The 11,961-nt window shown below is 40.5% G+C and overlaps 1 protein-coding gene across 1 annotated transcript; it reads right to left on the reverse strand.

The window, feature by feature from the left end:
• Positions 1 to 318: 318 nt before the first annotated feature.
• LOC146448159 (uncharacterized) lies at positions 319 to 5,685 on the reverse strand. The gene is made up of 6 exons (XM_085102693.1): positions 3,957 to 5,685; positions 3,107 to 3,347; positions 2,899 to 2,995; positions 2,337 to 2,647; positions 1,348 to 1,596; positions 319 to 973 (listed from the first exon to the last, which is right to left on the reverse strand). Exons 1-6 carry the CDS (start codon positions 5,150 to 5,152, stop codon positions 422 to 424), a joined length of 2,646 nt encoding a protein of 881 aa, XP_084958819.1. The 5' UTR covers positions 5,153 to 5,685; the 3' UTR covers positions 319 to 421.
• Positions 5,686 to 11,961: the final 6,276 nt, after the last annotated feature.

Below are 11,961 nucleotides of genomic sequence, written 5' to 3' on the forward strand. Positions count from 1 at the left end.
TTACATAGCACAATTGAGTTTTTTTGTGCAAATCTGAGGTTTATAGTATCACTGGCACTACTGGTACCTGGTAGTATAATTTTCACTGACCCACTGGTGAATGTAGGCTCAATTTCTACATTCCAACCAAGGGTTAATAAACAGGTATAAATATCTTTGTAAATACCCGCATAATATACCCCACAGGCCATTACAGGGAAAATTGGAGGCACTTCAAAATAGGACCTTGATTCATGGCCAGGGATGCGGCAGGTCTATTCTGGAGGTAGGGGTGAGGGTAAGGGGTAGGGGGTGAGGGGTAATCACCGCCTACCCCAAACCCCCTAACCTTCACCCCCTACCCTCTGCCCCAAACCCCCTACCCCTCACCCCCTACCCCTGGAATAGACCTGCCGCCAGGGATGTCCTTTTTGTTAAGATTCTACTTCTCATTAGACCTAAAAGTTCCATTTTTAAAGAAACACAAATTCTCTACAGATCCAGTGTTACTGCTTGTTGTTGTAGTTGTTTGTCCTAGGACAATACTGTTCATGGTTGGGCCATATTGTGCATAGGTTGGATTGGAATTCTGTCCATTGTGCCCACGTTCCTGGCAAAAGATGTTTTCCACTAAGTCACTGTTTGTTCGAAATGGTGATATGGTGGATCCAGGAAAACGCTCAAAGGCAATTCTACACACTTCACGAAAACCAATTATCATCGAAGAGAGATCAAATCGAAGTTTGTCAGACAAAAGTCTCTTTGCTCTCTCAGCTTTACTTAATTCAGTATGTGCCTCAGCATCTTTCTCCCATCTGTTCAGGTAACCCAGAACTTCCTGATTGGTAGCCAATCGATGATCATCCAAACTGCTGACAGGTCTTCGGTCAGCAAAAGTATTGACTATTTTGCTGGTCACGTCAATAAATTCTATCGTCTTGTCTAGAAATGTAGCTTCATTGCCTTGTGTCTGTGAACAATTTTTCTTGTAAGCCTGTCAATGAGAATAAGAAATGCATTTAAATTATCATTATCATTGTTATTATTATCTTGCTGTTTTTGCAAATGTCCATACTCCCCCAGGGAGGGTCATTGGCCCTGAACCCCTCCTCCCCCGGGAAATTTCAACTTAGGTTTATTCATTCCTAAATAGTTTGATCTTTAAAATTCCCTCCTACTCCTCCTACTCCTCCTACTCCTTCTCGGAATTTCCAACCTTCCTTGGGTATGGTATCAGTGCTTCAGGTTATTATTTAATTTTTGACCAATATGGAATGTCTGTGGCATATTCTTCATGTAATTATTGAAAATTTCAAAATCCCTAAAGGGGGCACCATATGATATAGTTTCTATAAATCTAATATGTACCTGTAAAAGGTACAACATTTTCTTTGAAAGAACATCCTCAGCGAGATGGTTCCTCATTCTACTTGCATATCCAAGACTGAAATGCTCCTCGGAGAGTCGTTCATGAATTTTCAAAGTATTGGTACTCTGGTCCCATTTGTAAGCTTTGTACAGATGACTCCACTGAATCGTCTTGTCACCAAATGACAGTAGCCGGACTCCCCCAGGTCTACTCTTCTCGAGATTGTTCCGCAGCTTCTTTATGTTGTGCTAATTAATTTTAGAGAAAACATTCATATTATTTGGCTACTGGATTTAAAAATTATGAATTGTTTGTTTTGCATTTTAAAATTATGGCCTATTATTGGTCATTTTGATCTGTTGTGCAAAATTCACTGGCTGTGATGCCTTATCTGTTATTTTCATTACCTGTCCAGTGTTTTTTAGATGATATTCTTTTCATAAAAAATCCAGTGCAAATGTTACAACCTCAATAACTATTCCTACATTTCATTGATGGTATGGTCATTCAGTACCTAAATCCCGCGTGGACTCCCATATAAAAGTGACGGGGGTGCTCGTTGGAAATTTCGTAAAGAACCCCCAAGAGGGACCAAGATCCTGTTTTGTGGGCGTGGCTCCAAGTTTTTATCACCCCTAAGGGGTACCAATTCAGTTCACTGTGAACTTGCAATTTGAGGCTGAACACACTAAGAGGTATCAAAACTGCATTTTTTGCCCATAAAAGGTACGACGAGCACCCCCGTCACTTTATATGGGAGTCCCCCCGGACCTAAACCCATTAATGTGACAAGAAATGATAATTACGGGTTTCTACCTTGTATATTTCAAAATTTATTTTAGGGATATTGCTTTTTACAAAATTGGGACATTGGTTATTTCAAAAATTTACTCAGGATGATGGATTCTTGAAACACCCCTCTAATAATACCAGGGCCTCTTTGAAAGATTGGAAGATTTCAACCAATAAAAATTAATGATAAACTTACAGAAGGATCAAGTAGAAACACCATTGGCTTTCTTGTATAAGGACTGATTGTAGTAAACTTCTCCTGGACAGGGTCTTTGCCTTTAAAATGCATTTTGATGAAGCTTCTGTTTGCTTCTCCACCATCGCAACAACAAAAGTTAGCTTGGAAGCCATATCGCCTTAGCCAGCCAACTGCTTTCCAAAATTGAGTATACAATGTAGATGGATCAACTTCTGTGGTGGGAAAGTGTGCAAATGGGAAGCGAAAACCGTTATTTCCCAGGAACACAAATTGGAGGACATGTGTAGCTACCTCAATGGTCTCTTTTCCTATGTTAAAAACAAAAACAAATTAAAGTAGAATGAAATCAATACTGTTGACTAATTGAGTACTTTTGTTGTAGCAAGTAACTATGTACTGTGTGAAGTTACCACCATTGATTACATCACTTAATATATTGTCTATTTCCTATCTTTCTTTCTTTCTGTCTCTATATCATACATTTTTTTTTTCTTTTTTTAAAAATTATTTATTTTTTTGTAAATTTTATGTACAGGGTATAGTACTGTAAAATTCTAACCTTTAATAATTCTTTGCATGCAGTCATAGTCATCCCCCAGTGAAACAAGCCCAATCAGTTTCCAGACTCCATTTACTGACTTCATCTGCAGGTCCTCCTAACAACAACAAATAAAAAAAAATGGTTTTAGGTGTTGTATAAGTTGTACAGTGTTCTAACCAGAAGTTATATTGGGCTAAAATAGGGACAAAATAATATACCAGTATACCTGTATAGCCATTTCATCAAGGATGATTCCTCCTTCCCTTCCTTCAGGGCCAATATTTCTCTTCCTTGCCTCTTGTGCCATCCATTTTCCCACAGATTCATTAAAGCCAGGGTTTTGAGAACAGGAGTTTTTGTAATTCTGAAGGTGCCTACCAGAGGGAAGAACTAACATGCCACATTCTCGCAACTCTTTGTAGGCCTCTGGGCTTCTGTTCCAGATAGATAAGCACATTCTTATTATCCTGAGGAGAGATAAGATTACAACACCACAGGTCAAAGGTTGTGGAGAATGAACAAATAAAAAATAGCAATATTTTTTTCTCTACAATTGCAATAAGTTATCAATTCATAAAGCTTCTTATCTATCAACTCTCCCCAAATGAGCAAATTATAGATCAGCTGATCTATAATTTGCTCATTTCATTTATCATCATCCTCATTGTCGTCATCATCATCATTATCACATTAGTTGTTTGTGGTTTTCATAAATGTTGGTACATTTTGATGATTTATGCGGTTATTTACATTTTTCTTAGGCAGGGGTGGTACTCGGGTATAAACGTGACAGGGGGGAGGGGGGGTGGGGGTCTTGATGTATTTTTGGGGGGTTTTGGGTTTGAAAAATCTGCGCATATTTTTTTGGGTTCGAATTTCTGCCAGGCTAATAGTTCTCTATTAGGGTATAAAAGGCATGTTTTTTTGGGGGGGTCTAAAATTCCCGGTCTTGTATTTTTTTGGCTGCACAATGTAAGGTCCATGTATTTTTTGGTTGCAAAATATCAGGCTCCGTTGGACCCTCCCCCCTCCCCCCGTCACGTTGATACCCGAGTACCACCCGGATTTGAACATACTTTGGATGCCATCTGTAGCCTCTGGGACTCTTGGCCTGCAATGCCTTCTCTTGCTCTTCCCAAAACACCTTCATGTCCTCACCGACTGACCCTTTATCCATTCTTTGAAACATGTACGAGAAGTCTTTGTGGTCTTCTTCGTCAAATATCTTCATCTCTTGATTAATTTTATCCCTTGAATAATTTTCCCTTCTCTCGGCATTTATTCGTCGTGTTCTTTCATGATTAAGTTTCTCTCTCAATTCATTTTCACTCATGTAACTCTCCCGTTTTTTTGCTGAAGGTTGTGACTTTCTCATGTCTATTCCGGGTACCAAATTTGTATTACAGTTCTTCTTTAGCTTTGCACAGTTCTCACAATAGCGTCTTGTCGTTTGTTTGAAATCGTTCGGAAGTAATACCGAGCACTTCGTGGACCGATGTTGAAGCACTATTGTGTCATCTTCACGACTGCACCATTCTTCAGTTTTTCCTGTCATGTTACCACAAACGTCTTTGCTTATCCTTTTGGAAGGAACTTGAAAGCCTCTACATAAAGTGCACTTGTTCAAAACATCAAAAAGATAGAGAATGAGTTGCTGGCATGGATTTAAAGTTACAATTCCCAGTGTCTCTTTTGAAACCTTTCTGTTGTTTACATGAACTGTGAAATCCCAATTTTTAAAAATCTTAACTTCATGCAATACTCTGTTTCCATCACACAAATCCTGCGACCCGACCTTAATCCATTCATGAAAGTCGTCAGTTGTACATGCTAACTGCCACCCAAATTCCGAGATAACATTTGGTAATTTCTCCCATGTGATTGCATCTGTGGCTTGACTACTTCTTTCAGCAGTGGGAATGGAACATGTGTTCTCGTTTCTTTCAACAGTTTGAGTTTTACACAGTGTATAGCTCCATGTTTTTATTCCTTTCACTCGTGGCTGCACTCTTCTGATTTCGGGAAATACCGCCCTCAGAATCCTACCGACTTCAATCTCTTGCAGTTGATAATTCTCTTTCTCGGGGCAGTTGTTTACGTAATCGTCAAAAATTTGCTTTCCTGGTAGAAAACTATCCTCAGAAATTTTGTAGTTGTGTAAAAGCCTGCAAGGGAGATACAGCACACGGTTTACCAGTAGCCAGCAAACGATCAATCGATGAAAATAAATCGCAGAATGATCAATTTTTGTCTTAGAAATATGACTTACCATTGCACGAAAATGGATTTATTTCCACGATCTTCTCCTTTAGACTTTTTTCGCTGCGGTAGGTTTTCCTCACTTGAGAAAACGCGTTTCATTTCAAATCTCCCTCCAAGCTCTTGAAATCAGCACAGGGAGAAATCAGCTGTTGTTTTGAATTTCGAATTAGTAACGGTTGACTTAACTTCCGATTGCAACACATGGTACGTCACTTCCGCCACCAGTGTGCCGCGGTTCACATCCGACGAGTCACGTGGTTCTATGTTGCTCCCCTTGTCTCTTTTTCTTCTCGGCACTTCGTGCCTCGTTCGGAAAGCTTCGCTTTCCGAAAACCATTCGTTGGACTTCGTCCAACTGAATACACGGTCCCAATAAACAGCGGTCGACACTTTTCAAAATAATGGCGGTTCGAAACGATCGATCTCATTCGATCGCAAATGAATGCATATATTTGAGGTTTTAACTACGCAAAGAAATACGAGAAAGCAATTTTAAGAGGTAAGACGTTTTTTTTATTGAAATTTCTAGCATAACTCCTCTGCTCCCTGTGTCCACGGGTCCCGGGAAGTTCAAACTTTTTGAGTTCTGAGGAAATGGAAAAAAATTGGCTGACACAATCGTGGACAAAACGGTTAAGAAAACGTACCCTTCCAAGCGTTTTGACAAGTAAACAATCGAACGACCATATTTTCCCCGCCCCCCTCCCCCCAACTCAATGTTGTTTGGTGGGTCACGAACAGTTTCACGGCAATCAGCATTTCCCAAATCAACATTGTATAGGGGGAGGGGGGGAGGGAGAAGGAACTTGTAGAAATTCGAGGGGAGGAATAGGAAATAATTGTTTTTGGTAGGCCGCGTTCAGATTTCTTAACGAGAATTGTCCACGATTGTAAAACAGACAAATTGTTTAAAAACAGAGATATAACCCTGCACAGAAACCCGGTCGGGTGATATGTAATTGGACATTGGGTACTAATTAACGTCCAGGAATATTGCCGTTAATTGGTTCTAATTCGCGGAGATAATGGTTGTAATTAATTTGTAACGCAAAGAGATGCATTATCTCATCAGCTCGCCAGTTATACAATGGTTTTTACGAGCGCCATTGACTCGCAAAGAAAGGCGTATATTGCATATTTGGCGCGGCAGAAGATATTACCAGCCGTAGAGATACTGAAACAATGCAACATTTCACTTGCATCGGTATACAGAATTCGAGACGAGTTCATATCCGTGAAACAGACCGGTCCCGTTTATACGCGCAGGAGGACCTCCGAGCAAGTTGTGCGCGCGTGACCAGAGAAAAATTATTCGCTGTTTGCGAGCGCTACGAAAAGAGGACGGACATTTTTCTTCCAGTAAGATTAAGGAGCGGGCTGGTCTAAAGCCTAATGAAGTAATCAGCAGGACCGTTTGGCGTTTTCTGCACAAGGAAGGCTACCACTACCTGCAGGCGCGTAAAAAAGGCTTGATGTCCGAGGATGACATGCGTCAACGTGTTCACTTTGCAAAGAATATAAAAAATAACCACTCTCGGGATATTTGGTGCAATACGGTTGCTTTCTATTTGGATGGTGTCAGTTTCTATTATAAAAGAAATCTGGCGGATCAAGCTAGAACGCCACAAGGGAGAGTATGGAGGAGAGCGTGCGAAGGGCTTATTCAGGGATGCACAGCTAAAGGATGCAAAGAGGGGAGTGGAGGTCGCGTTTTAAGATTAATGGTGGCCATTAGTTACGGTAAAGGAGTAATTGAGTGTCATGCATATGATAATCTGGACAGCCGTTCATTTGCCTCTTTTGTTAATGGAAAATTTGATTCTATGTTTGCAAGAGCAGACAAGAATGGTTCTCGCATGTTTGTACAACTCAACGCACCGAACCAGAATTCTGCTCTTGTTAGAAGAGTACTTAAAATAAAAAGGGCAAAACAATTATGTATTCCGCCTCGCAGCCGTGACATAGATGCTATCGAGAATTTCTTTAATCTTGTTTAAAAAAAGCTGAGAAAACAGGTTGTAGAATTAAACATTACGCGTGAGACATTCGATGAATTTTCATCACGGGTAATTAGAACAATGTACAACTTTCCATCAGAGGTAATCGACAAGATTATAGACACTATGGGTGGCCGTATGGATGCCATTATTACTGGAAAAGGACAACGCACTAAGTATTAATACTTGTATTCAATATACATTTATTATTCTTGCAACTCAGGACACGAAAGCAGTCTTTTCTGACCAAATAATAATCAGAAGATTACGTCACGCTAGTATTTTATTGTGTTACATAGTACAGCGTGCGTGACAGGCATGTCACAAACGTCAACAAATACATTCTACAAGAGAAAATGTGTCCATTTCTTGCCGTAACATCTACCTTTCTTCCGTTTGTTTACATATAACTCTTAATAACGCAAAATACTTTAATTGCATACGATTAACAAGAAGACATTTAGCACTTTCAACGATTAACAACGATTAACAGCAGTTTTGTATTAAAAGAAATGACTATCTATTCTTTTCAAGAGCATTCGGTGTTAACCGTTGAAAACCTGTGTTAATCGTTGTTTTATTTCACCATTGCCTTGAAACTGTCAAGTTAATCGTTACATGCCGAATTCTAGGTCTGGCTCGCCACAAATAAGCCGGCTTACAAAACATCGTGCACATGGCGGGATTTCTCTTTGCTGCTCCCGCGGGATTTGAAAATTGAAATAAAAAATTCTCCAACGCACATTCATCATTTCCGTTTCACGTTCATCTACTAAGCCATTTTTAATATACATGAGCGGACACTTTCCTGTGCAGAAGATTGGAGTATCAGCAGTCAGGGAAATATCCTTTGCAAAATGAGTTTTTGGTGCGCGCTGAAATAGTTGTGATGCTTGTTGGAAAAGTGAACTGAAATCCCAAATTCCTTCAATAAAAATTCCTTCGCCGATAACCAGCGTTCATTACGATCCAGTTTCAGCGCGAGATGATAATGTTCACCACCGTTCTTATGTTTCTCCCGACAGCAACACCACTGAACAACTCTCCCTTTGCCTTGCAATTGAGAAAATGCGTACACAACTGCTGAGGCGACATTTTCCCGGGTTGGAAATTTAGTAATATCTGCCTGGCTATTAATGCCACCAAATAAACACTGCGTAGGTCACTTCTAAGGAGAGAATCTTCGGATAACGATTTACCCGACTCCTCTGAACTAGATTCATCACTTTCATAGCTTTTCAAAAGATCCATAGTGTTGGTGGTTACTAATTTCACTGAACAATGGCAAAACAAGTGGCCAGAACGACACGCGAGTTGTTTATATCACGACCGGCATGATCTATTTTTGGCTTGTTACATCTCTGCTAAATAAAACACTGACGTTAACGTACGCGTAACTTAGAGAACACCGACCGGTGTGTCTATCCACGGGTCCCGGGAAGTTCAAACTTTTTGAGTTCTGAGGAAATGGAAAAAAATTGGCTGACACAATCGTGGACAAAACGGTTAAGAAAACGTACCCTTCCAAGCGTTTTGACAAGTAAACAATCGAACGACCATATTTTCCCCGCCCCCCTCCCCCCAACTCAATGTTGTTTGGTGGGTCACGAACAGTTTCACGGCAATCAGCATTTCCCAAATCAACATTGTATAGGGGGAGGGGGGGAGGGAGAAGGAACTTGTAGAAATTCGAGGGGAGGAATAGGAAATAATTGTTTTTGGTAGGCCGCGTTCAGATTTCTTAACGAGAATTGTCCACGATTGTAAAACAGACAAATTGTTTAAAAACAGAGATATAACCCTGCACAGAAACCCGGTCGGGTGATATGTAATTGGACATTGGGTACTAATTAACGTCCAGGAATATTGCCGTTAATTGGTTCTAATTCGCGGAGATAATGGTTGTAATTAATTTGTAACGCAAAGAGATGCATTATCTCATCAGCTCGCCAGTTATACAATGGTTTTTACGAGCGCCATTGACTCGCAAAGAAAGGCGTATATTGCATATTTGGCGCGGCAGAAGATATTACCAGCCGTAGAGATACTGAAACAATGCAACATTTCACTTGCATCGGTATACAGAATTCGAGACGAGTTCATATCCGTGAAACAGACCGGTCCCGTTTATACGCGCAGGAGGACCTCCGAGCAAGTTGTGCGCGCGTGACCAGAGAAAAATTATTCGCTGTTTGCGAGCGCTACGAAAAGAGGACGGACATTTTTCTTCCAGTAAGATTAAGGAGCGGGCTGGTCTAAAGCCTAATGAAGTAATCAGCAGGACCGTTTGGCGTTTTCTGCACAAGGAAGGCTACCACTACCTGCAGGCGCGTAAAAAAGGCTTGATGTCCGAGGATGACATGCGTCAACGTGTTCACTTTGCAAAGAATATAAAAAATAACCACTCTCGGGATATTTGGTGCAATACGGTTGCTTTCTATTTGGATGGTGTCAGTTTCTATTATAAAAGAAATCTGGCGGATCAAGCTAGAACGCCACAAGGGAGAGTATGGAGGAGAGCGTGCGAAGGGCTTATTCAGGGATGCACAGCTAAAGGATGCAAAGAGGGGAGTGGAGGTCGCGTTTTAAGATTAATGGTGGCCATTAGTTACGGTAAAGGAGTAATTGAGTGTCATGCATATGATAATCTGGACAGCCGTTCATTTGCCTCTTTTGTTAATGGAAAATTTGATTCTATGTTTGCAAGAGCAGACAAGAATGGTTCTCGCATGTTTGTACAACTCAACGCACCGAACCAGAATTCTGCTCTTGTTAGAAGAGTACTTAAAATAAAAAGGGCAAAACAATTATGTATTCCGCCTCGCAGCCGTGACATAGATGCTATCGAGAATTTCTTTAATCTTGTTTAAAAAAAGCTGAGAAAACAGGTTGTAGAATTAAACATTACGCGTGAGACATTCGATGAATTTTCATCACGGGTAATTAGAACAATGTACAACTTTCCATCAGAGGTAATCGACAAGATTATAGACACTATGGGTGGCCGTATGGATGCCATTATTACTGGAAAAGGACAACGCACTAAGTATTAATACTTGTATTCAATATACATTTATTATTCTTGCAACTCAGGACACGAAAGCAGTCTTTTCTGACCAAATAATAATCAGAAGATTACGTCACGCTAGTATTTTATTGTGTTACATAGTACAGCGTGCGTGACAGGCATGTCACAAACGTCAACAAATACATTCTACAAGAGAAAATGTGTCCATTTCTTGCCGTAACATCTACCTTTCTTCCGTTTGTTTACATATAACTCTTAATAACGCAAAATACTTTAATTGCATACGATTAACAAGAAGACATTTAGCACTTTCAACGATTAACAACGATTAACAGCAGTTTTGTATTAAAAGAAATGACTATCTATTCTTTTCAAGAGCATTCGGTGTTAACCGTTGAAAACCTGTGTTAATCGTTGTTTTATTTCACCATTGCCTTGAAACTGTCAAGTTAATCGTTACATGCCGAATTCTAGGTCTGGCTCGCCACAAATAAGCCGGCTTACAAAACATCGTGCACATGGCGGGATTTCTCTTTGCTGCTCCCGCGGGATTTGAAAATTGAAATAAAAAATTCTCCAACGCACATTCATCATTTCCGTTTCACGTTCATCTACTAAGCCATTTTTAATATACATGAGCGGACACTTTCCTGTGCAGAAGATTGGAGTATCAGCAGTCAGGGAAATATCCTTTGCAAAATGAGTTTTTGGTGCGCGCTGAAATAGTTGTGATGCTTGTTGGAAAAGTGAACTGAAATCCCAAATTCCTTCAATAAAAATTCCTTCGCCGATAACCAGCGTTCATTACGATCCAGTTTCAGCGCGAGATGATAATGTTCACCACCGTTCTTATGTTTCTCCCGACAGCAACACCACTGAACAACTCTCCCTTTGCCTTGCAATTGAGAAAATGCGTACACAACTGCTGAGGCGACATTTTCCCGGGTTGGAAATTTAGTAATATCTGCCTGGCTATTAATGCCACCAAATAAACACTGCGTAGGTCACTTCTAAGGAGAGAATCTTCGGATAACGATTTACCCGACTCCTCTGAACTAGATTCATCACTTTCATAGCTTTTCAAAAGATCCATAGTGTTGGTGGTTACTAATTTCACTGAACAATGGCAAAACAAGTGGCCAGAACGACACGCGAGTTGTTTATATCACGACCGGCATGATCTATTTTTGGCTTGTTACATCTCTGCTAAATAAAACACTGACGTTAACGTACGCGTAACTTAGAGAACACCGACCGGTGTGTCTATCCACGGGTCCCGGGAAGTTCAAACTTTTTGAGTTCTGAGGAAATGGAAAAAAATTGGCTGACACAATCGTGGACAAAACGGTTAAGAAAACGTACCCTTCCAAGCGTTTTGACAAGTAAACAATCGAACGACCATATTTTCCCCGCCCCCCTCCCCCCAACTCAATGTTGTTTGGTGGGTCACGAACAGTTTCACGGCAATCAGCATTTCCCAAATCAACATTGTATAGGGGGAGGGGGGGAGGGAGAAGGAACTTGTAGAAATTCGAGGGGAGGAATAGGAAATAATTGTTTTTGGTAGGCCGCGTTCAGATTTCTTAACGAGAATTGTCCACGATTGTAAAACAGACAAATTGTTTAAAAACAGAGATATAACCCTGCACAGAAACCCGGTCGGGTGATATGTAATTGGACATTGGGTACTAATTAACGTCCAGGAATATTGCCGTTAATTGGTTCTAATTCGCGGAGATAATGGTTGTAATTAATTTGTAACGCAAAGAGATGCATTATCTCATCAGCTCGCCA

The sequence above is a fragment of the Pavona decussata genome, unplaced genomic scaffold (assembly GCF_977016875.1).
Source record: "Pavona decussata unplaced genomic scaffold, jaPavDecu1.1 SCAFFOLD_1327, whole genome shotgun sequence".
In the NCBI taxonomy this organism is placed as follows: Eukaryota; Metazoa; Cnidaria; class Anthozoa; order Scleractinia; family Agariciidae; genus Pavona; species Pavona decussata.

Bases quoted from the DNA above. Each gene is read 5' to 3' on its own strand.
- LOC146448159 (XM_085102693.1), bottom strand. From the start codon at position 5,152: ATGGTAAGTCATATTTCTAAGACAAAAATTGATCATTCTGCGATTTAT. The intron at 2,648-2,898 runs GTTAGAATTTTA...TTTTTAACATAG, and splicing joins CATGCAAAGAATTATTAAAG to GAAAAGAGACCATTGAGGTA. The intron at 1,597-2,336 runs GTAAGTTTATCA...AAAATTAATTAG, and splicing joins TGTTTCTACTTGATCCTTCT to CACAACATAAAGAAGCTGCG.